Source organism: Mastigoproctus giganteus, chromosome 11, assembly GCF_048544385.1.
Source record: "Mastigoproctus giganteus isolate SK-2022 chromosome 11, ASM4854438v1, whole genome shotgun sequence".
In the NCBI taxonomy this organism is placed as follows: Eukaryota; Metazoa; Arthropoda; class Arachnida; order Uropygi; family Thelyphonidae; genus Mastigoproctus; species Mastigoproctus giganteus.
Window position 1 is genome coordinate 72,248,239 of NC_143585.1, and position 25,871 is coordinate 72,274,109.

At 34.1% G+C, this 25,871-nt stretch overlaps 1 protein-coding gene across 5 annotated transcripts in view; it reads left to right on the top strand.

The window, feature by feature from the left end:
- Positions 1-25,871, top strand: part of Kdm5 (Lysine demethylase 5) — a 589,167-nt gene that overhangs the window by 62,407 nt on the left and 500,889 nt on the right. For all 5 annotated transcript variants that reach the window (XM_090384917.1, XM_090384920.1, XM_090384918.1 and 2 more), the window contains one exon: positions 7,769-7,945. In XM_090384917.1, coding sequence (XP_090241043.1) covers positions 7,769-7,945 — 177 coding nt within the window. The remainder of the gene's footprint in view (positions 1-7,768; positions 7,946-25,871) is intronic.

The window sequence follows — 25,871 nt, forward strand, 5'->3', positions numbered from 1 at the left end:
GCCTCTACTAATGCTAATGCTAATCATTAATAACTAGTGTTAACCCCAGGGGCTCACATCTTGTGAGTATGGGTTTGGCACACCCAGGGTCCTGAGCTGTATCATCATTCTTCTTTTTCTTGGTGATTCCCTTTTACTTCTCTCTCTCTCTTTTAGGGTAACTGGGGAATTTTTTTTTTTTTTTTTGGCTGGTGTATCATAAGCCTCAGGCTTCCTTACACCATATAGCTTATAATAATAATAATAGTGAAAACAACGATGGGCCGAGCACCGAACTCTGAGGGCTCCACTAATAACATTTGTCCAAGAAGAGTAGTGCCTATCGAAAAAACTGTTCTTCCACTCAACCATCCCTTTATCCATAGCAGTAACTTGCCATTAATGCGACACTTCCGCAATCTGTATAGCAGTCTTTTGTGTGCAACAGTATCAAAAGCTTTTTCCTGAAATCAAAGTATATGATGATAAAATTATCTTTTGCATCCAGTTCCTTTTGTTACTGTATCATAGCAGTCAATCAGATTGGCCATCAAGCTCATCCCTTAACAAATCCATGCTGTGACTGCAGTATAATTTCATTTCTGTCTAGATGGTCCAGCATTACTTCTTTAACTAGTGACTCCAAATAACTTTATTTTCCATGGTTCTGTGAAAAATAAAATAATTTTATTTTGTTAAAATAATAGTTAAGCTAACAATTTTGTAATTACTCATGTCATGTTTTAATTTCCCTTTTTGAATTGGTGTTACATTCCCACAACTACAGTCCATATGGACCTCCTCTGAATTCAGAAACGCTCTCATAATTATGAGAGCGTTTCTAAAGGTTTGCTTAACTCCTTTGCTGCCTTGCTTAATGTTATTAGATAGATCCTACCTACCCCAATTGCCTTTTTTTGTTTTGCTTCAAAAATTTCTCTTCCACTTTCTTTGCAGCTATCACAAAATCATTTAGCTCCCTGTCAGAGGTTGATAAACTTCTGGCATCCTCTTCCCTACAGAATTCCTCATCTGTGAATGAGGATGCAAATGTCAACAGCTTGAGCAGGATCATCAGCAGTTAAACCATCAACATCAAGTGACGATTCAACCCCTTCTTCTACTGTTTATGTAAGTAAAAGTGTCTATGCTGCTTTTATTTGCATTCTTGCCAGAGATGTCTCTTGTGATCTTCTTAGCTTGCCCAATCTCCTTTGTGACTTGATTACAGACTAATTTATATCTGCCATAGGTTTCTGTATCACTTGATAATTTATATGCAACCCATGCATTTTCTTCTCTGCCACAAGTTTCATTAGTTCATCTGATATCCATTTAGTTCTTAGCTTTGAATGATATTTCTTTCGTATGAAAAGCCTAGTAGCTTCTTTGGTTACTTTTCTGAATGCTTTCCACTCTTAGAATTTGTTGTCGATAACATCATCAGTTGGTCTTACTGCATAGAATTTAAAAACTGTCTTAGACCTCTGTAGTCACCCTTATGGAAGCAAAAGCCTTTCCCTTTACTCTTGACAGTAATTATGTCTTTAAGTAAATTATCCAATGGGTAAGTGTCCCACTGGATAATACTATCCAGTGAGTCATTAACTACAGATTTTTAATGCATGAAGAATCATTGTTGATAATCAGATTAAGAGTATTGCTTGCTTTTGTTTCCTTGCAGACATGTTGCTGTTGTAGAAAACAGTCATCCAATAAATCCACAAAAGTCTTGCTTTCTTGTGTGTGTGTGTGGCTGGCCAATCCACAAGTTCCAATCAGTATCTGGAAAGTTAAAATCTCATCTCCATTATAAGGTATTCTTGTTTACTGGCCCACTCTATTTCTCAATATAGTTGTTTTTATTCTTGTCACTGTCAGGCCTATAACACACTCCTCTCATTTTCATTTACCCAGTGCTTATGTCACACCAAACTGATTCAACATTATACTGGCCACCCATGCTGACTGGGTGCATTATCTTAGGTTAATATGCTTCTTAACTCCTCTCCTGTCCTGTTCTTTCTGCACAAATCGTATTCTGCATCCCTTATGTTTGAGGGATGCCACGTTTCCGGTATCCCTGCAGTGTTACCGGAAACGTGGTAATGATGGCTTAATTAGTACTTCAAATCCACAAATTTATTTACTTTGTTTCTAGCATTAGTGTATGTGGTGGGGGGGATGTAAAAAAAATAAATCTGTATTCATCCAAAAGTAGTTATGATAGAAGGTTGAAACAGATTACACGATTATACTTTTTAAACACCAGACAAAATGATACATTTTTTCCCATCTCTACAAATACAAATCTGCAGACCAGTTTTGTAGAAGTCCCCTGACTGTCCTTCAGACCACATCTCGGTAGCAAAAATTACCTCATGATCAGCAGCAGAGTGTTTACCACATACTTCGGGTTTGAGCCCGTGACCACTAAATACGGAGGATGCGGAAAGGTCAGGGAATGGCCACCGCATATACCCTGAGCAATATGGCCTTAGTTGCTAATGCTCCTAAAAACCAAACAACAACCACATACTTCAGGGCAGAAAATAAGAAGGAATTCAAGGTTTTAAGGTTGGGGGGGTGGGATAAGCAGGATGCAGCAATTCAGTTTTTTCTAGCACGTTGACAACATTTCATGTGCACATTGTGCCCTTTCCTCCTTCTGGAAGGGTTTAGAAGTCTGGGAATCATGTAGCAGACACTTGAGTCATATGCAGCTGTTGATTGATGTTGTCCACAGAAATTACAATAGTTTGGGGCACTGCAGCTAGTTCTGTGATGCTAATATGGCAGTCTTCCAGGATTCATGCCTCAATTTTTGCAACACTCTTCTGTTACAGCAGTTGCTGGGCATGCTGGAATTTCTTCTTAATTCATTGAGGTTCTTCCACATTTGAATTGTTTATACCAGTATGCAATAACACTATAACCTTAGACAGTCTTTTCCATAAGCAGTGACCATTTCTTCCTGGATTGTTTTGGGTGTTATCCCTTAAAGAAAGAGGAACTGAATTGCTGATCTGTATTACACTCTATCCATTATGACACTTCATTTTATTCAGTGCTGCAAAAATTAAAAAAAAAAAAAAAAATTCTCAGAACTAACCAGAATTTGTGTGGTTCCTATAGATATTTAAAGATATCAAACAAAAAATTTTTTGTCTTTCTATCACTGCTACTTCTGGGTGAATAAAAATTTTTTTTGACCCTCTGTCATACTACACAAGTATACAGGCATGTTTTCTTACTCTTAGTTGCTCCAATATATCCCATGTTCCATTTACTTGTTCCATTAGGACCCACAGCAGGGCTTAATCTCTGATACCATGCTTTTCGGGCTGTTGCATGTTCCAATAGAAGCAGTGCAAGAATGAGTTTCACCTCTGCCTGCAGCTGTAGCTAATCTATTAGTCTGTGTATCCCCCATGCTAGCAGGTTTCCAACGCACCTAACACTGCCTCGATAGTGTCAACAAACATTCTTGCACTCCTATTTAAGTGTATCACATCCCTGTAAAAACAGCCTCTTCTGTTAACATGCACTGTCTCTCCAGAACTGAACTGATTGATAAGGCTCTCAACATGTATCCTGTCTGGACAGATTTGCAGGCACGTTCAAATTTAATTCTAACTTGCAACTTTTTCTCAACATTGCCCTGTACTTGTTAGCGAAGTCATCAGATTTTCTACTTTTAATTAATGCCATTTGTACAGTAATATCATGTTTCGTTCTCTTAAAAGATCTTTGCTGTAAACAACATCTACTTTTGCCCCTGGCAAACATATCTTAGTCCTATTCCAGCTTTCCTCTTTGTACATTATATTTCCTATTTACCTCACAATAGAGTTACTGATAATACCTACTGTGGGACCAGTGCATTCTGCCTTGGGGATTGTTGCCTGATGCACAAGTGTGTAAGCTCTACATTTGTGCATCAGGCAACACAGCACGTGCACACACACAGTAAACTCCTTTTATAATACTTTTGGAGGGACTGGCCCCTCAAAGAGTACTATAAGTGGACCCCCCACTCAAAATATTACTATATTTTATTACTATAAGGGGAGTGTTATAATTTGAGTTTCCTATATATACTGTAATATACAGGTTTCAGTTTTTTATTACAGGAAGGTTAGCATTTTTTTCCTAAAAATTTCAGTTTATCTGATAAAAATATCTATTCTAATATGCTGAATGATGTTTCCAATAAGGTGATGCTATGTGGTGGTGGGATGATGTTTAAATTATCAGTCTGAACTTTGTCTAGTTCCTTAGATATCAGTTTGGTATACCTCGAAGTCAGTTGGGATAGCATAGGCTCTTAGCTTATATCTAAGCCTTATTGGAGGATTTAATGATTATTGAAATGCTATATTCCTTGGGTTTTTCTTTCACTTAGATCTTTTGGTTCCCGACAAGATGGAACTTAACAGATGAATCGTTTCTTTATATTCAAGTTATTGTGTTTTGTGCTTTATTTTATTACAGACTTAAAGCATCAACTGCAGAGGAGACCAGACATCTCAGCAAGCTTTGTGCACTTTCATAAGGCTGCTTTTGAAAATTTTTTAAAATTCAATGCAGTGTAATATAAAAAAAGATGTAGAATTTCTGCATTTCTTTCTGTCTCTATCTTGGCCATGCTTATGAACATAAATTTTTTTTTTTTTTTTTTAATGAAAACCTTAAACACAAAAGACATTACAACCTATTATAGTATATATACGTTACTGTGTGGTTAAAGGTTCACAAGGTGAAAAAAGATACTTGTTGCCATTAGACTTGAATTTCTGTAGATTGTGATTTTCAGGATATACACAGGAATGGAGGTTGTTCCAGAAAATGGAAGTTGAAGGGATTTTTTTTTTTTTTTTAATGAAAACCTCAAACACAAAAGACATTACAACCTATTATAGTATATACACATTACTGTGTGGTTAAAGGTTCACAAGATGAAAAAAGATACTTGTTGACATTAGACTTGAATTTCTGTAGATTGTGATTTTCAGGATATACACAGGAATGGAGGTTGTTCCAGAAAATGGAAGTTGAAGGGATAAAAGAGGAAGAAGAAAAGTTGGTTCTGTGAGTTTGAAGTAGGACAATAAGTGGATGTTGTCTGGTGACATCTGGTTGGACTGGTTTGGAAGAGAGATGGGAAATTATAGACGCAATTCAGAAGAACAGTACTTATTGAAGTATCTATGAAAAAGACATGCAGTAGAAACATTACATCATTGAGGCAGGGAGTGGAGAGACTATGTAAGAGATGGGTCATTAATTAACTTAACTGCACTCTTTTGAATGGAGAATAGCAGCCTGAGAGAGATGGTAGCATTGCCTCAAATGTGGGAACAATATTCCATGGTAGGGAAGATTTAAGATTTGTACAGAGTAGCTGTTTAAAAGATAAGTAAGAGCATAAGAGAAAACTCAGTTTTTTAGATACAGAGGAAGCAGTATTTGTGATGTGTTTATACCGAGAGAGAGAGAGATTGAGATTAGAAGTCAGGGTAATTCCTAATAGAGATATGTAATCTTGTCTAGAAATCTGAGTGTCACCAAAGATAAGCATAGGAGCAGAAGAATCCTTTTGTTTTTTTAAGATATAAGACAGGACTGAGTTTTAGAAGGATTGAAATTAACTAAGTTATCTTTCCCCAGCTGGAGAATTATCTGAAGATCAGCATTTATAGAATTGGTAGAGGATATTTGTAAAGTTGAAGCTATTTATGTAGGGCAAAGTTTCCCAAACTGGAAGTTGGAATGCAATGTGCTGTCATCAGCAAAACTATGGACACAATTTCCAGTCAGTGTAAGGTCATTAATAATCAAGAGGAAAGGAGTGAGAGAAAGAACTGAACCTTGGAAATGGTAACATTAGTGGAGAAGTTAAAAACAGCGTGCCACCTATCACCACCCACAGTGAGCAGTCGGAGAGAAAATTGGATACCCAATTACAAAAAAACAGTTGGAAAACCATAGGATAGAATCATATTTAGAAGACCTTTATGCCAAACATGATCAAAAGCCCTGTATGTGGTTGTGTATTGTAATTTAACAAAATGACTGTTAGTCAAATGTCCATCTCTTGTTTGTAATAGCATTTTGCAAATCTACTTTGAGGATTTGTACCTAATTAATGTGTGAGTTGACTGTTTCACCTTGGCATATGAAATGGCACTACAGCAGCCCCCACAAGTCAGTATGAAATCCAAGAAGTCAACTTCTCACTCTTCATATTGTATAGTGTTGTGTGCACAATCCCATTTACAAATATTTCTCTTCATCATTAAGTCACTTGGGAACTAGTATTGTGGAGACTTTCCTGTATTGCAGTCTATCATGGATGATTGTAGGGACAGACCCATGACTGATATCTGGCACCCACACATCATCAACTATCATACACTGATCTGCCCTGATGATGTCTGTTAAGACACTTTCTTCTGTGACAAATGTACAATCTTTTCCCAACTGTGGATCATCCTCCAGAGTATTTTATCCTTCATGGTAATGATTTGCATATATGCTGATGAATTTCGGCTGGAATGGTGTCCCTCTGCACGCACGTCTATTTTATCTGTTTTATTTTGTGATCACTGGCCAGTTTAGTTATTGTGTAGGCTGAAGAAAATCCTGGAACAGTTTGTATGTATGGTGGTGGTGGTGGTGGGAGTGACCTACTTACTCTGCCTGAGATTGACTGACTTTGCTCCAGTTGTGAAAAAGCCTCTAGAGATTCCTGTAGTCTATGACAGGAACTTGAACTCAGACATTTTCAAACAAGAGATCTACATAGCCAAATATTAAGGCACTTATTTTGCTGAGTTTCAGACTGAAACCTAGCTACAAGAAAAAATTGTTCTTCATTTGGATATTCTAGGACACCCTCACAGATACTGTAAATTTGGTGTAGATTGGACTGTTAATATTAAAATTTCATGTAGCTGGTTCTTATAATTTAAGAAGTTATCTTATTTCAAGAAAGTGAACTGAAATTCCTCCCTCCCTCCCTTACATACGTACGGTAAATTTGATGTAGCAAAAGGAAACTAACGGCAAACAATAATCCAGTGCAAACCACAAAATGATGAAGCATACTGTGATCTGTTGGCTGTACTCTGTGTACACTAATCACAAGAGAAAACTGTTATTTTTACTGACTGAAAGTGAACATATTATATGAAAGTTATGGTACACGAAGTGTCCATACCTTTCATATCAGACTTTTGTTTTATTATTTTATGTTTGATTTAGTTTATTTTGCATGGAATGGTGCAGCTGAAGTCATCATGCTTTCTGGAGTAAGGGTTTAGGCTTTTTAGCATCATTTGCATCATGTTACTAAAGGTGCTTAATCTTTCAACTTCAGGCTATTATCATCCTTGATTCAGACTTGTAATCCTAATTATAGTTTTTTTTTTCTTAGGATTGCCCCTCCCTCTGCACTCATGTCTATTTTATCTGCTTTATTTTGTGATCACTGGCCAGTTTAGTTGTTGTGTAGGCTGAAAAAATCCTGGAACAGTTTGTATGTATGGTGGTGGTGGGAGCAAAGTGCACACATTGGTGCACTTTGTTGCAGAAATATTACATTTCTGCAACTCTGTTTTATATCTATCCTCACCGAGCTACTTGCATTTTGTAGTACATTTTCATATATCGTAATCAGCCTTCCATATTTCAGAGAGTTTGATATCCAGAAGGGTATCTGATTTTAAAACATGGCCCCAACTACTGTTAGCTGTTCTAATTACCAAAACAAATTTTATAATTTCAGGTGGTTCAAGAGGAAGGGGGAATGGATATAGTTACTCGTGAGAGGAAATGGTCACGTATTGCTGCTAGGATGGGTTATCCTGGGGGCCGCAGCATTGGATCATTGCTTCGACAGCATTATGAGCGAATCCTTTATCCTTATGATATTTTTCAGAATGGAGCTAGTTTAAGTGAATTAGTAAGTTTATTTTTGTAGTCCTTAAAACAAAACTAATATTTTTCAGTAGTTTTCTTTATATCACTTTATTTTTAGAGACTGGCATTTACAAAAAGTAATTTTTATATGTTTGTTGTAAAAAATTGTAGCCAAGCTGAAAATAAACTCATTACTTTCTTGTATATTTACCTGACTGGTCCAATTCAGTTCACCAAACAGTTTGGGAACAGACAGGATCTTATGGACAATTACATTTAAATTTACATTTATCAATTTACAATTTACATTTATCATTTAAATTATGGACAATTTAAATGATACTACACAAGCATACCTCTAGAGAGAGGTATGCTTGTGTAGTATCATTTAAATCTTTGATGAATGGGAAAACATTCATAAACAAACAAAACTACTGAAAAATGTGTGGTGATGAAGCGAGTGGATTATCAGGTGTAATTTTTGTCAAATGACTGAAGAATTAACCTTTGCATTTAATGCTGATTAATGCATCAGTTCTCCACACATGCAAAGAATACTGCAGAGAATGCACCATATGAGCAGGAGACCATTTTGCAGAAGCCGCTGATGTCAGACTTCAAATAGAAAATGCAACTTTGTTGGTACCAGTAACAGAAAGGATAAAATGCGTATGTAGGTCACATGATCTAGTGAATTCCCGTATATGTTTTTAAAAGTGCATATATTGATGTCAGACTTCAAATAGAAAATGCAACTTTGTTGGTACCATTAATAGAAAGGATAAAGTGCGTATGTAGGTCACATGATCTAGTGAATTCCAGTTTATGCTTTCAGCATGGAAAAGTGCATATATTGGTGGAAACCACTTTGAAGCAGAACCATCCCATTATGTACTGACAATTCAACTGGATGAGCTGTAATGGCATGCTTTCATGACATATTCTTGATACCCTGATCCCAGTGGAAGGAACATTTAATATCAGAGCCTATCCAAGCGTAATTGTGATTTTGGTACATCTGACAGTGTTGCACACTTACTCCTTAGGATTGGTGGATGGTTGCATTGCAACTTAAAAATACCTATGAGAATTTCAAGATAACAGTGCAGCCATACGCTGTGTAAAATGTGTGAAAGATTTGTTTGAGGAACAAGGAAAAATTCAAGCATCTGCCCTGCCAGTGCAATCTCTGGATCTAAATACCATTGAACATCTGTGGAATGAACTGGAAGCATGTTTCAGCATAATCCTCTGCCTGTATCACTTAATATTTATATGCTTATAAGGCATCATGCATAGAGAATTTTCATTGAAATTTGTTCTTTTGGTTAACGGTCTATGCTCCCGAAATATGCAAAATGTGATATTAAAAAAAAATCCAGTAGTTATTAAAAACAAATAATTAAAAATATCATAGCAGTAATTACACTGGTTATCTTCAACTTTAACAGACAAAAACACACAAAAAGATTATAATATAGCAGTGAATAGAGTCCACTGCAAATATAAAGGCTGCAATAACCAACTTAACTCCAGTAGCTTTAGCTCACCAGCTGATTTTCATCTCATGGTATTTAGAATCTTATAATACAGTCACAAATATATCCTTTTAAATTTGTTCCAACTTAAATTTTTTTTTGTTTAAATTTGAATGGAAGCTATAAACCAAGTACCCACAAAATTTCATTCTAAAATACTGTAGTAGCACTTTAATGGAGGAGATTTTAGCAGCAGCATCTTGTCTTTATCAGGTGCATCAAATTCTTTCTCCTTCTGTATAGGTTTTAACTGCCAGAAATGAAGCACTATCATCCCCTCCCCCAAATAAACACAAAGTGAGATTCTGAAACAAGCTCTTCCCTCAGAACAACAACAACAGTGCCAACAGCTAGTGTTATGCAAAAAATTACTCCCCATGCATCACATATGGGGAGTAAGAGCCTCAAGAGCTCTAGCTTGAGCTGTGCACAGCTTAGTTGTAGCTCCTTATATCAACACTTTAACATATATTTTCTTTCAATTTGCTTCCTTTATAATTGTTTTACTGTGGACCTCTTCCCCCATTGTGTTAACAGTGATTGAGTATTGTGTGATGTTGGGACTGCAGACATGATGTGTCAGTAAAAGCCCATGCCATGAAATAACGGTGTAGAAATAAAATTTACATATCATTATATCATGAAAAGAAATTTGTCTTTTGCTTTCAGTGATGAAAAGCAAAAAGTAATATACATGCAGTTTCCATGAAGTAATGCACACAGTTCACACAAGCTTACCAGCAATAAATAATAATGGTGCCTTTCAGCACCACTACACAAATAAGAATCTTGAAATATAATCTTGCCAGAATCTTTGCTTTGGATATTCCTGCTTTGATAGAATATCAGCAGATTTCACTGTTTTCAAAGCAAATTCAAAATGCTCTTTGAAGGTATTGAGGATTTCGGTGAAATGAGCCAAAAATTTCTTGCATTCTAAATGGTCTTTTTGGAATTGGGATTATATCAATTCTCACCCAACTGACATTGGGTTCATTTTTTTATTTTTTATTTTTGACAAAGCGAAATAGTGAAATATTCTAATCATAAGTTGGGCCATATGTAGTGATCTGAAAATGCTGCCCAGTCTTCTTTTACAAGAGTCATGTTACACAAAATTCATTGCTTTATTTGTGAGGATAGTAGTGCTAAAGCACTGAAAGGAGAGAAGGAAGGAAGGAAGGAGTATGAAGGAGCGAAAATTCACTGATATGACAAAATAATTGCTGTTTTAATAAATCAGTGATCTAAATACATTACCAGGCACTCTGACAAAAATATGAGATACATTTATGGCTGGCAAAGTGCTCCTACAATCTCTTCATGTAAAAATTGAGAATCATAGTAGGTGTCAGAATCCAAGATCTTGATGGAGCCTGTTTTAATTACTTTCTTACAAAGTTTCCTGAGATCAGTGTTCATAGATCAGGCAGCTGATGAAACATAATTTCATGCACGTTTCAAAAGAAGTAGTAGCTTAGGCATCATTCAAAGATGTAAAATACTTTTTGAGTAATTATAAGGCAGTGGACATACTAGGACATCAGCAATACACTAACGAGGTTTGCAACCTTGAGTTCCAGTACTGGGAACTTTGATGCAGTTAGTGAAGAGCAGGTAAAACGTTTCATCAAGCTAACAAGAATGTGGAAAAGCGATGTGAGTAAATGGAATGGCGAAATGATGACGGACTATTGTTGAGGGAAGGATTTGTCTTCTCCACACAAAAAATTAGTATGAAAGAAGCGAAAATTCACTGATATGACAAAATAATTGCTGTTTTAATAAATCAGTGATCTAGATACATTACCAGGCACTCTGACAATCTTGCTTGTATGAACTACAATCTGTTATTCACTGTAGTCAAACTTAGTTATAGCCTCGAGGGGACTGCAATATTCTTACATTATAACTGAGTTGAATTACAATTGTTAACCCCAGTGTTCTACATTTCTATCACTGAAGCTACAACATGATAGCATACTGTTCTTACTGAAGAAAAACATTCCAGAAAAGCAGTTGCATAGTCATATGAAAAAAAAATTTAATGAATTTTTACGGAAAATTAATAAACTCTCACCAAAACCTTCAGTTAATTTTACTGGCATCTTAAGAGTTTCGGCATACAGAGTTGGCAAAAACTGATTTCTCACACCATGGAGGAAGCTGCTGAAATGAATTGGTATTACTGATCAGCTAACAAGGAACTGTATGATGATCTCACAAAATCAACAGTAAGTGGAAAAGTCTATGCCTACCTTTTTTCATAATGAATGTCTTACCCACAAGTCACTTGCCTATGACAGATAGTTACCTATGTTATAACAAGCAGTAATGCATTGTTTACTGTGATCTTGACTTTTTTAAAGTGTCTGACTTATGCTGTACAGTAGTTATTATTTGGAATACAATACCAACAAACAGTGAATGGACGTCTTACACATCATAAAACGTGTATTGCTAGGCATTTTATTCTCAAATTGGATGTTATTATAGAGGTGTGCAATTTTGAAATGACATTTTAACCAAAGTAAAGTGGCACAGTTTATATGGAGATGATTTTAAATTGTGTAATTCTAGCTGAAATTTCAGTTTCCAAGTTGCCTTAACTGAGTTTAGCCATTATTGTTAGAATTTTTTATTATTGAATTTGTGCAAAAATGTTATGTGATAGAGAAAAACCAATAGCAAATTCAGAATCAGCATTACCAAATTGCCAAAAAGAAAAAAAAAAAAGTTAGTTGATTTGGATTTAGGGCCAAAAATAACAGTTGTATATATGTTACAAGCTGAGAAACTTAGCATTTGTGCAAAGTTGTGCTATACAGAGTATTTATGTTCTTCCCTCACCCAGTCAATAAGACAGTTTCGTATATTTTGTGTGACCTACATTTGAGATTTTTCACAACAAAATTGCCCTGCAAAATTTTATATATAAACCTCCACAAATGATGTCTGTTAATATACCAGGTGTATTTGAAAGATTTTCTGGCCTATTATGGAATGGATGAAACAGTCTGGAAAAGAATCAACTTTTAATTTGTCAAAATCACCTACAAGGGGGCTGCACACTTGTCGCATCGTTTTCTTTCTTTTTTAGTCTCCCTCTTACCCACAAATAACATTGTTTTAACAAATAAAATCATTATTTGTTACCCTTTTAAATGATTTTTCATATAATCTAAAGAGGGAATGTCTGGTGGACAGAATGAGTGTGATAAGAACTGTAACATAAGTGATAGTTACCCGAGTCTTATGATTAAGAGCATTTTCATGAAGGAAGAGGATCACCTCCCCCCACTTGGAGGGTTTTCCCATGATGTTTGATTCTTAAATAACAAGAAAAAAATTAATCACTCTTAACCACTTAAAGGTAATCAATTAATATTACTTCTTGGTCTCAGAAATCTGATGCTGTCACCTTGTAAGCTGAATACCCCCTTGATACCTTTTTTTATTTGAAATCTGGACCCAAGAGCTTGTCCTGATATATATTTGATAAATTCAGGTATTTCAACATTTAAAGTCTGATTGTGAAATCGTGTAAGGCATTATTGACATAGATGGCTGGAATGCTGTATACTTTAAAGTATTTTAATTTAGATTGAGAATCTGAATCTAAATTTAGATTGAGGATCTGTAGTTGGTTCCTTGTGAGTCATTGCCTGATGATTTGTCTCTCAAAGTTCATCCATCAGGTGACCGAAGTATTGGTAGGTTTTCATAATGAGCTGTTGGTTGAATAGCAAATTGCAAGTTCTGGTTTTGTGTGAAATGTTTAGACAGGAAAATCGAGATATGTGAAAAACAGAAATGATCCTTTGGCTCTCTTCTTACCATTCACATTGCAAATGGCATTGATGAATGCAAATCCTATGACCATCTCAGCAGTTTAGCACATTTGCAATATATAGGGAAAGCCCATCTTTTTATCTTGATGTCCAATGTCCAATCTAAAATGTAATGCATGTACTTTCTTAATCCATGAAGTAAATTTTTTTTTTGAGTTTTAATGACAGTTTCTTCGCGCGCGCGCGCACACACACACACACACACACACACACACACACACACACACACACACACACACACACACACACACACACACACACAGGATAAACTGAACTAGGATTATTAGAATAATTTTGAGATGTTATACATGACAATATATAAGGAAATTTCTAAACTACACTAGAGAGCAATGAACAAAGGCCAGAACTAATATATAAAAGCTGTAAGCAACTTACAGCTTACTTATAAGATAACCTGAAATAATGTGTGGTGGTTTTTTTCGATCATTCAGTATATGATGTTATAATTTCCTGAACATTGGCATCATTCATGCTGATTAGTATCTGCACTGCAAGCTTGATGCTCTCCATGCCAAATCTTTGTGAAATTTTCATGTTTGTTATTATTTGTTTATTTTAAAGAAATCACAATGTGCTTTTCCAAAAAAAAAACACCCTGTGTGGGTGATGGAACATTTCTTGGTAACATTTTGTAATCAGAGCATAAAAATACGCTAATAATATTGTTTAGACACAAAACTTTAGACTTAAAAAAAAAAAAAAAAAAAAGCAGTTTCATCTATTAATTTTCCTCTTTCTTTCCTTCCACATAAATTGCAGGCAGTGAGAGAAAATTTTTTAAAAAATATTCCATTTAGCCTAAAACCAAATTGACTTCTTAACAATTTATAGTTTTTCTCTAGTCTCTTTAAAGGTTATATTCTAATTGCACCATGAGATTATGCATTTTTTATAGTTAATAAAGTGAACAAGGAAAGTGAATACAGTGATCAAGGAAATTGAAACGTTTAGAAAATAAAGTTACGTACTTATTTTGTGGCATTGTAAATAACTTTCCCTTATGTCTTACATAACTTATGGACACAAAAAATGGAGTTCTTTTTTGCAGAGTGCCAGAGAATATTGTGATCTGACTGCATTCAGAACATATGCTTCATGTTGTAGGAGGACCAGGTGTGTATCTGTGTGTACCTGAAATGCCTCTTGCAGGTACAGAATGTAAATAGGTACAACAGGACAATTTTTCAGTAGAATGCAGTTCAAATATTTTTAGTATCAAAAAATGCTAATCACTTTCAGAATGAAGCTTCACTGTTTTGTCATTAAAGAGATCACATTTCATAGTCACAAAATACAGAAAAATTTGTATGCTCTACCCTCCAACCCCACTCAGCTCACTCCATTTGATCTTTTATTCCCCTGCAGGAAAAAAGACCTCATAAACTTGGAATAGTACTAGGATTGAAGATATCACTCACAAATAGCATTCTTTTAGTTGTGCAGGAAATGTTGACCAGCTTATATGGGAAAGTCCCATCATTTGCATCTGTGTTCAGACCATATTATTATGAATTTTTAGTTTTAATTCATGACGGCATGTATCTAATTGTTAAACATTTTCATTCACTATCTATTCCACAATATTTGAAGCTAATTTTAAACCTAAAATGTTTTGTGGTACATTGTAACATTGCCCTTCTTTTATCTCTGCATTTTTTCACCTGTATTGTTCAGTACTTCAAAATAATAATTACTAAGATTTGGACCCTTTTGTAAACATTGCTAAATTCTTAAAATGTAAATAATGTATTACTAATAATGCATGGGTAAATTGACAACTTGCAGCTCAAAGATAAGGTTGATGAAAAATGTTTTGACATATAAATGGATAAAAATTGTACTTAATAATTTTTTGATGAGATTAATTAGTCTTTGTTATCCATTTCAAAGTTAAGAATTATTCATGTTTTCTATATGTTCAAGTGATTGGCATAAAATGTTTAAACAAATTGCTGAAGATTGGGGCCATTCCGACAAGCACAGTCCAATTATGTGATGTAGTATTCTGTTATACAATCGTTTGCAGTTTATGCATTTGTATCATTAATAGGTTGCACTTTTTACTTGCCAGTTATTGGTGTGGTATTTACATCTACTTGCATAATTTTTTATCATCATTCTCAATCAGCAAATCATTTCTGGAATAGTAGCAGCGAGAAAGAATTCAGAAACCCGCTCTTTGTTAAAACTTCAAGAACAAAGGTAAGTGTACAGCACTGATGGAAAAAGACCAGTGTGAATATACTAAGTGTATTTGAAAAGTTTCTGGCCTATTATAGGAAGAATGAAGCTATCTGAAAATGAATAGACTTTTATTCAGTATATTCTAGTTTTAGAGTACATTAAGTTCATTTGTGTAATTGCTGATTAGTTTCGATTTACAACATCATATGGTAATTTGAATAATTAATATATTGTCATGTAACTTAACTGTTTGACTATTGTTGTTTAATACCAGACACATAGAGAAATAAATATTGTGTGTTTTCAGCATTAAAAGTTTAAAATTATCAGTGGAATTGTTGTTCTTGATTAATTCAAGAATGATTTTTGCCATAGCCATTTTAACAATAATTCATTGTCTTTATAAAGTATCATATAAATTCTGCATTACTATAATGCACTGAAAGAGCAACAGTGGAATGTATACACAGTTACTTCATCTATTCTTCTGTATAATTCTTCTAGTGTATTAATGTGGTTTACTTATGTTATATTTATTTAAGATAAAGTCAATAAAATTTGAAAACAGAATCATATGGAAGATGTTTAATTGACATTTAATGCTGCATAGTATCTGCTATTCCAGCAACTTGTATTAAAATGCTGTTACCAACTTATGATTGCAGCATATGTAGCACTATTATACTTTCTTTGCTCCTGGTCTGTCATCTTATTAACATTTTTTTGAGGACGATCCCAATTTGACCCAGAATTTTAATCATAACATGCCAATAAATCATGTGTTTTACATTAGGTAACCTTCTTAGTGTATTCTTCCCTTACATATATGCCTCACTAATGTGGGACTGATGGTATTCCTGCATCATGGATTTCTTTAAGATGAGTTATAGCTACTGAAAAAATAAAAAATGCTATGCTCTACCTGCAAACTTTTGTCCTCCCACATTCTTATGTCGGACACATGTCTGGAATATGAGTTAGGTGGTTTAGGATCTCTCAGAATGATATCACGGTGCCAGTGTTGTTGTTGTGAAGAGGAATGATCTCTTTCCCATTTCAGGATTTTTTCCCTCAGCTTTTACTTCACCTTCATTGTCAGGCGATCCTGCACAAATTAGCTAATCAGTGTCCCAGAAGACTGAAGCCATGACTTTCCCAATCATTCTGGTTTTTGAATTTTTTTGGTGGTGGAGAGTTTGTGACTCCATTCCATGCTTCAGGAATTGCTCTCAGGTGTGTATTGGTGGGCTCTTATTTCATCACATCACAGTCTAGTCAGGAAACATATTCCTTTACCTTTTATGTTCCAAATGCTTAGAGGAGATGGGAGAAATCCCAGGTGCTGTCTGACACGAACATACCTTATGTATACACTTTCTAATCAAATGGCAACATCTTTTGGAGCCAATTACGCATTCAAATTTTGGAAGTGAAGTTTTTTGTGAATGACTTTCTCTATACTACTGATATTGACATTATCTTGTGGGATTTCATGCACAGAAATGCAGTGATTGCTAACAATAGCCTTCTGACTTTGTTAATGTGATTGACTACTACTTACTACTCTTTTACACCTATCCTTGAATGTGATAGAGTATCCCCAAACTGCTTTTTGGTGAATGTCAATCAGTTTTGAGGATTCTTTCACCAAAAATTTGATCATTCACATCTCCTCTGTTCCTCTCTTACTGACTTCTATGGATGCCATATTGTAGTATGATTTAGTGCATTCACAAAAACATGCTTAATGAGTTGGAAAGAAATGCAAGGTGAATGAAGAAATCACAGCATTATTGTTATGAGAAATAGTGGAAATTTTGAGTTGAATTTGAATTCCTCTCATTTTATATTTATGAAATTGTAATGCTTGTGTGTAACTGTGTGTATAAATTTATGTGAGATGTGTGGCAATAGCAAAATGTCCAGAATAATTGATTAGAGTGGAAATTTTGAATTGAGCAAAGATAGGCAATTCCTGTGCTATACTTCAAAGGTAAAATCGTGTGAGAAGTTACTAGGTATGGACAGGGACTGGCTTCATAACCCCAGCAGGGGTTATGAAGCCATCTTCATTTAAATACTTCCCCCTTTTCACTTATTTGCTGTCTTTTGCTCATATTTCAACTCTCTAAGAGCATGCTCTCTTCCCCCCCCCTCCCCAATTATATTTTCATATGCTTTGGTAGCTGTTATCCTTCTTGTCCATTCTACATTTTTCAACTTTCAGTAATGCTACAGTTTCAGATTTTGCTATTCAGTAGCTTCAACTGCACAACATTATTTCATGCACAATATGTTCAGTACTGAATTAATAGCATCAGAAATGCTGTTAGTCTGTTAATTAATGTACAGAATTTATGATCCTGGCAAGACAGATTTTTTCATTATTGCCTCTTTTTTTAGTTTATCTTAGCATTTTTGTATTTTAGTAGTATATATATTTTTTTTTTTTTTAGTATATTTCATTGGCATTATTTAGGATTTTTATTGATTTATTATTTTCAAGCTATTTCCTAAATAATACTGAACCATTTAATTTCTGTCCATTTTCATTTCGAATTGGTCCCCAACTAAACTATTAACCACCCCATTGTCAACCCTTACAACTTCTCTACTGCATAGACTCTGACAGAGGGAATTAGTTTTGACTCTTCCCTCTGCTCAGATGCCTAACTGACAAATATTGTTGTTATAACTAGCACAGTGCTCTTTCTATTCCTACCTGCCATGTGACTGTTTTAATTGTGACAGAGGAATTGATATCCTTTCTAAGATTCAAGTGTTAGTCAGATCAGTACTTCCTTGATTCTTGCTTGAAAATTAAAAATAAAAAAAAATTTAAATTGAAATTTAAAAGTTTATAAAATTAGTAACAAACTGGAGAGTGAAGGTAAAAGTAGAAATATATCAAAAAAAAAAAAAAAAAAAAGTTATGAAAGAAGTAGGGTTTGGGGTGACAAAAATGGATGAAGAGCAATGGCAATAATGGGGATACCAAATTAATTTAGAAATCTAATTGTTAATAAGTAAGCATGATAATATAGCTAATAATCAAAATAATTGCCATTAAAATCAAATTTAAGTGATCCCTTTATGCTGAGAGTTGTCAATTCAAAATACCATTGTGTTACTAATACTGTTTAAATGGCTCCCCCCCCCCATAAATTACCTTACAGGTACCTGTGAGGCTCTGGAGGAAATATGTGGATGATGTGTTTTCAGTAATTCTCCATGGATCTGAGGTTTCTGCTGCTCCTTCAGTATTTGAATTCACTCTCATTCTTTATTCAGCTTATCATGGCAACAGAAGTGGACCATGCACTTCCTCTTTTTGGATCTTGATGTGATGAAGGGTATCCATTTGGTGACCACTATAGGAAGCCCCTGTACAAAGGGCAGTTCACAAATTATAGATTAGGGCATTCTCCATGGCATTTACACAGTACAGCACATGCATTATTTCATAGGGTGTGGTCTCACTTTGGTTCTTTGTTAGTTACAATAGTAGAATTGTATCCCTTATTTTTAAATAATGTTAATTTTTGTGCATGGTAGTGCACAATTTCACACTATATAGTTTGAAATTGTGCATTGCAGTGCCATGGCTAGATAGCCGTATCTAGTCATTTTTTCCCATAAAAAAAATATGGTAAATTTAATACACCAATGTTTGCTGAGATTTTTTTATGCACCCATTGGAATAAGGAGTCACACTTGGTTGATATTTTTTAGCTTTTTATTATCTGGATTTCTCAAATAACCAGTTCCTGTTTCATTCTACATAAAATTTAAATTGGCAGACTTTGTTAACCCTCCACCAGTTGCGACCAAAAAGTTTAAATATGCAGGCACTTGTACATTTTGTATCCCATTTTATATATTTTTTAAAATTTGCAAGAAATATTTTTAAATTGTATATTCTGTAATCTCCTTTTTTATTGCAAACACATTTTGAAGTCATTTTGTAAAATAAATGTGCACTGTGCACTTTTCATGCTAGTTCAGGATGAATGCTTAAAGCATCTGCACCATAAACTTTTATAGTAATAATTTTTGGGTGTTTTAGGTTTGGAGTATGCCAGAGCATGCTTGTTATCTGAGTTTTATATTGCCCTACTTCAATTCTGGTAGAGTGAATAATGCAGATCAAAGGTCTGAAACCATACTGGAAGATTATCAAAATCATATTGAAGTCACTCAAATGTATATTTTTATTTAATTATTTTTTTTTTCCCCCTGCAGTGCTTTAAGTGACCTTTCTTGCTGTACATCTAATGTTTGTTGTCATTGTTGTGTCATTCAGAACACTTGCAGTATGCACTCACATATGTAGCAGATTATAGTAGATGAGTGGATTATACTAAAACTTAATGAATTTACCTTGATTTCTAGACTGCTATTAATAGAAAAAACAGTATTCAGTATTTTTATATTTCATTTAGATTTTAAGTTAACTGTAATTTGTTTTGTTGATTTCCTTAATAGTTATTGACTGAATTGATAATTGTAACTGAATCATTAGTAATAGTCAAATATTCTGGATTTTTGATTATCTGGACTCCTAAAGTCTCATGGGAACTGGATAAATAAAAATTTACTATACGTACATTTTAAAGGTTTTTCATAGTTTACACTAATAAAACAATTTGCTCTTTAAATCTGTCTTATATCGCTTCTAAGTATATTTATCAAATGTAAAACTAAAACTTTGATTGTTTGAACTGCTTTTTAATATCACTTGATTAACCTAAATAAGTAACGGATGCTTACATTGTTATTACATAGGAAAATATATGAGCTAAATTTAGAGCATGAATATCTTATTTTATTATTATTATTGTGTAATACTGTGTTGATTGATATAGTATGAGCTACAAAATAATGCACAAATAGCATGTGTGTTCAAAATGTTCTAACATTTAAGTTAAATTCCATTGTTCATTTGATGCAAAACTTTACCAATTAAATTCACTGTGCATTTGATGTGAAATATATACAACAACGAAACTAATAAGTGTTATTAGTTTTTCTATAAAAAATATACGTATTAAAGGAAGACTTGTCAGGATCCATATAACATAGCTGATCTCTCTTTCTGGATTTATGATGGAGAATCCATCTTTTTGATTCGATTTGACCCTTCATCACAGTTGTACTAGAGTGTTGGTGTCTTAGTAGTTCTCTCTCAGTCTTTTTGCAAAAATAGAGTTAAAATTAGAATTGTTAAAATATTCTGTGAATTTTTTCATTATTAATGAATATCCCTTTTATTATCCCTAAGGATAGTTTCTTGTAATTGATCAGTTAGTATTAAAAAAAAATAGCAAACTTTATTCTATAGGTTTTCATTTCAAATGTAGTGCATATAATATGGATAGGGATAAAAGCAATAAGTTTATTAAGAACTAATATCAAGCTTATTAAAAATTAATATAATTAAAGAATTTTCTTTGAAAATAAATTACTCATTTTCAACCTCTAAATTACACTGCCAATAGAATTTAGAAATAAGAGCCAAAACACTGCCCTCCCCTGTCATTTAATTAGTAAAGGCAATCTGGTCAATTACATATAAGAAAAGACCAATGAGAGACATGTACAGAGGCATGTAATGACAAGTTGACACAGTAAAACTTCAGTAATTCTTTTATACACATGGTAAAAAAAAGTGTTAGTGAAAGTTTAATTTCAAGATGATGTGCATGCTGATATGATCCAATGAAGTGTTACAACTGCAAAAGCTGTATGACTCTATGAATAAATTTGGTAAATTTATTCACAGTCATATAGCTTCTGGCAGCCAGCTGACTTCTATCATGAATTTCTAAGTCTAAAGTGTGTTTATTTACAGCAGTTGAAAGTCTGCTAGCTCCAAGCAGTTCATAGACATTAAGTTGCCAAACCGGGTTATTGGAAGCATTAAATCAAATATTTAACTTAAATACAGTATAATCATATTTGGAGAACCAGTTTGTCATCCAATGAAGCTATTTGTAAAACAAATTTTTTTGAACCAAATTGAAACTAATTGATTTCACAAAAAAAAGTTTCCAGTACTTTTGGTAAAGAAATAAATATTTTGGAGATTGGGAAACTGACAAGTGTACAGGAAGCACAAATTATAACAAATGTAAATGATGATTGAATGCTTATCTTCTCTTTCTGGTTAGATTTTGAAATGCTCTCAACAGCCATGTCTGAATAGCAGAAGCCATTGCTGTAAACAAAACTCTGACTTAGCATGTCTGAAGAAATGTAAAAGTCTGCTACAGTTTTTTTTCCTTGAAGCAATCATATTAAGTTGATATCTAAAGGATAATCCAAACCGAAATCCACAGATAAAAAAATTTTAGATAAGCTAATGTTTAAAAGCATACTGGTAAATAGTCAGTATGGGTGTATTTTTTATATAAAATGCATATATCATGACATTTAATGTCTAGTGCAGTGTGGACTTAAAAAAAAAAAAAAATGCTGCTTTTTTCGAAAACTACTTTCTTCCTACCTACAAACGCCTTGTCTCCAACTTCTTTAAAGTCAAAATTTGGCAGCTGTGATATAAGTTTAGCTACTAAACTACAGAAGTATCAGGCATTGTCTTATGTCACACTCTTTGTTTAAACTCACATTTAGTGAAAAGGCAAAAGTCACTGGATCCAAACACGATAATGCCTCTCCTCTATGCTACACATGCAGTTGCAAAATTTGCGACCCAGTAGTGAATGCTTTGTTAGATATCATTTTGTTGTGCCTTCACATGAATGAGATAAGTACAGAATATTGTGATGATTAGTAGCTTTATAAATATAGTTTTCTTATGAATTATAGGTAATTGAGAGTTTTGAAACTAGAAAGTTTAAAAAATGAAAAAGGAATTTTGCAGCAACCACTGCTTTCTTATACCATGAGTTCTTGCTATTTAGTATATAATTTTCTTCACTGTTACCCAGTGGTTTATTTAACTCTATACAGAGTTACTGTACTCACAATTTAAGACTATTTCTGCTTGTTAAAGGGGCCTCTGTACCCTTGTCAACACTCAAACTTTCTGCAAAATCTTACCTTTTGCTGTATGGGGGGGGGGACACCTGGTAACTTTATTGGGAACAGGGTTGTCTATTTTTTCAAAGAATTTCTCTTGAATCTTGGGCCTGGTTAAACCTTTAACCAGACACACCAAATTTCTAATCAACCCATGTTGACCAATAAAGGGCTAAAGAAAATTTAATATATCTAGTAACAATTATTATTATTTTAATTTTTTTTTCATTTCATTTCTAGGAGCCATGATTTTATTTAAACCATTAATTGTGTAGTGTTTTCAATTTTAAGTAGAATTTTATCCCATGACTTTGTCTTTTGACTAGGAACTTTCAAAATTCTTATGTAGTTAACAAAAAAACAATACTGATATTATTAGGTTGTACAGTGGTAGCAAAAGGATTAGGATACTGGGAATAAAATACAAAGAAGAGGCTCAAGTATAGGGAGCCCAGACTCTTTCGTATTGCAGACTACAGCCAGTCATAAAAATTGTTCTAGGACTTTACTAAAGTGTATAGGATCTTCACAGAAAGACTTGACAGGTTTAAGGTCAAACCCTCCTTTGGGCAAATACATTTGATTTCAGCTGTGACTGGTTATCTCTGCGTGAGGTCATCACTGCTCTAAAGCTTATTTAATATTGGCCCATTATTGACATTTAGAACTATGTAAAATCCATTGCATTAGTTTTTAATGAACTTAATGAAAATAGCTACTATTCTTATTGAAGACTAACCAAATGTAATATGCATTTATAGCATGAAAATAAGATCTCATATTCTATAAGTCAGCTTACCAGACTTTTATGTTTGTTTGAATTATTAATAGTTCTTATGAATTGATACTACATCTTAAAAGCTATTATTTTTGCAATATTTTCTACATTCTATTTTTTGCTATTTGAAAATAATCTTAAATTTGATGCCCATTAATTACTTTATTACTTTATAATATATTTACATGCAGTTTTCTGTTTGGAAAACTTATTCCTATGTTTACATTTTGTGATAAAATGTTATTATTTCTGTGTAATTTTTGTACCTGAGAGGTGATCAGACTACTTTTCCAGTAGTGATCTCCAGAGAGGGAGATATGGGACATATCTCCCGACAATCAAGGCTTCCAGGTGGAAGTCTAAAACAACTTGTGTAGTTGATATTCAAATCTCATATATGAGTCATGCATTTTGCTTTCATACTAGTCATCCTGTTAGTAATCCTAAGTATATTCCCAGTAAAATGCATAATTATTTAGTGATCTTGAGAAGCCCATGCCCACATGTGAACCAGTGTACACAGAAGTTGTTCAGTAAAGATCCATATTAACCTAGAAATAATAACTGTAGGAATTCTTTATTTATTTTATTTTATTTATTTTTGTCATATAGTTCATAATCTGTATAGTAGTAGTGCAAATATTGGTAATTCTACAATTGTTTGTTGTTTTGTTACAGAGCATACAGCATAAAGAATTTGTGACTACAAAGCGAAGTTCCATCATCTGCTTCCTGTTTCTCCAAGGAAAAAAACCTAAAACAATTTGCTAGTGAATTGTTAGCAGGAACACTGTAGACTAACAGCACATATTTTATTAGTTTTTTTTTTTTTTTTTTTTTTTTTCCCTTTTGCTTTTCCTTGAAAACTACACATAATTGGAACAGAAGGTAGAGTTTATATGTCCCAATAACTGTGTTTTTTTTAAAAAAGATAGTCAGTGAAAATCATTACCGTGCTGGTCCTAGAAATCTCAGAACATCACCTTTCCAACAGATATCTGCATCCTTGCCTACTCTAATGGATGTGAACCAAGAAATTTCTATTTTCAACATCCCTTAATCTCAGTGTCAAAATGTAAATCCTATTCTCATCCACAGTCACCAGTTCACGGTAGAAGATGTTCTGATACTTGTTTCATATGGCAATAAAGTTGGTCTACAATTATCCTTTTGCACTTTCTGAAGGTGACAAGTAGTCAAGGGATGCAATAGTTAAAAGCCCTAAATAAAAGCAAGTGGTTTTAAATGTTTACCACAGAATCAGCACTCAAAAAGAACTTCATGAGCCAATTGACAATGTTATGTGGCACTCTTCCATTGCTAATTGTTCCACTTTCTTAATATTCTAAGTGACAGCAGTTCTTGGATACTTTGGAATTCTTCCTCCACTAATGCAAAATCACTTGAATTGCATAAAGGTGAATAATCTTTCCTACCTATACTGCCCTCATCACTTACTTTCTGCCATATGGATGGCAAGCCAGCTTTGAAAGTCCGATTCATCTGCCATATTTTTCTAGCCTTATTCGTTCAGAGTTCATCCTCTTTTCATTTCCAGATTCCTTTTTTGTATGGTAAACATTTTCCTGAACTGTGGTTTCAAGGGCAAGTAATGCTGTTAGGAAAGCGACTTCTGTAAGTGAATCTATCAGTGCAGAAATTGATGCTTGGTTGGTGGCCACATAGAAAAGGACTGATAAATGACCCTGATTTTGGCCTTCTATCATTAGCTGTTCTAAGTGAGTATGGATCTTAACTGAACTATCTTTTTTAGCAGCGATAGTGGTATAATACACACAGCCCCAAAAGAAAGCTAAAGCCTCTGTAGTAACACTCAGTGCAAAGCAGTAGTGGCTCTTGTCATGCATTGTAATACCACAGCTTTGATTATACCACATGACAAATGTTAGGAGCACCAAATGTGAAAATGACCTCAAAATTTTACTATCAATTCAGATTTTTGGGTATTTTAATTACTTTACTTAAATGTCTTAAGCTAAGTCATTACAGGCAGTTTTGATCAACTTAAGATGTTTTATCCATTAATTTCCACTTGTGCATAGCATATGAGGCTTGCTTGATTCAGTGGGCGCCTCCGTAGCCAGGTGAGAAGGAGCAGCAGTGCATAGCACATGCTTCTTGATTAGACCGGGGTTCGAGCCCGTCACCACCAAATGCAGAGGATGCGGAAAGGTCAGGGAATGACCACCGCGTATTCCCGGAGCAATATGGCCTTAGTTGCTAATGCTCCTAAAAACCAAATAACAATAAACCATAAGTTGATTAAAAAAAAAAAAAAAAAAAGGCTGATCAACCAGATCAGTTAAGTGACTTCAACAAACTTGTGCGATACTGCTTTAAAGATTAACACTTGCACGTAGCATTATTAATTGATGAAATCATTGAAAGGACCATCTCTCATTTTATTTTTTTCATCAAATTTACGTGAATTTTTTTGTTTTGAGTACCGGATAGCATAGCTTTCTTTGTTCAATTACTTTCTCAAAATTTTTTGATCAGGCCATAATCTGATATTTAAAGAGGCTTTAAAATCTT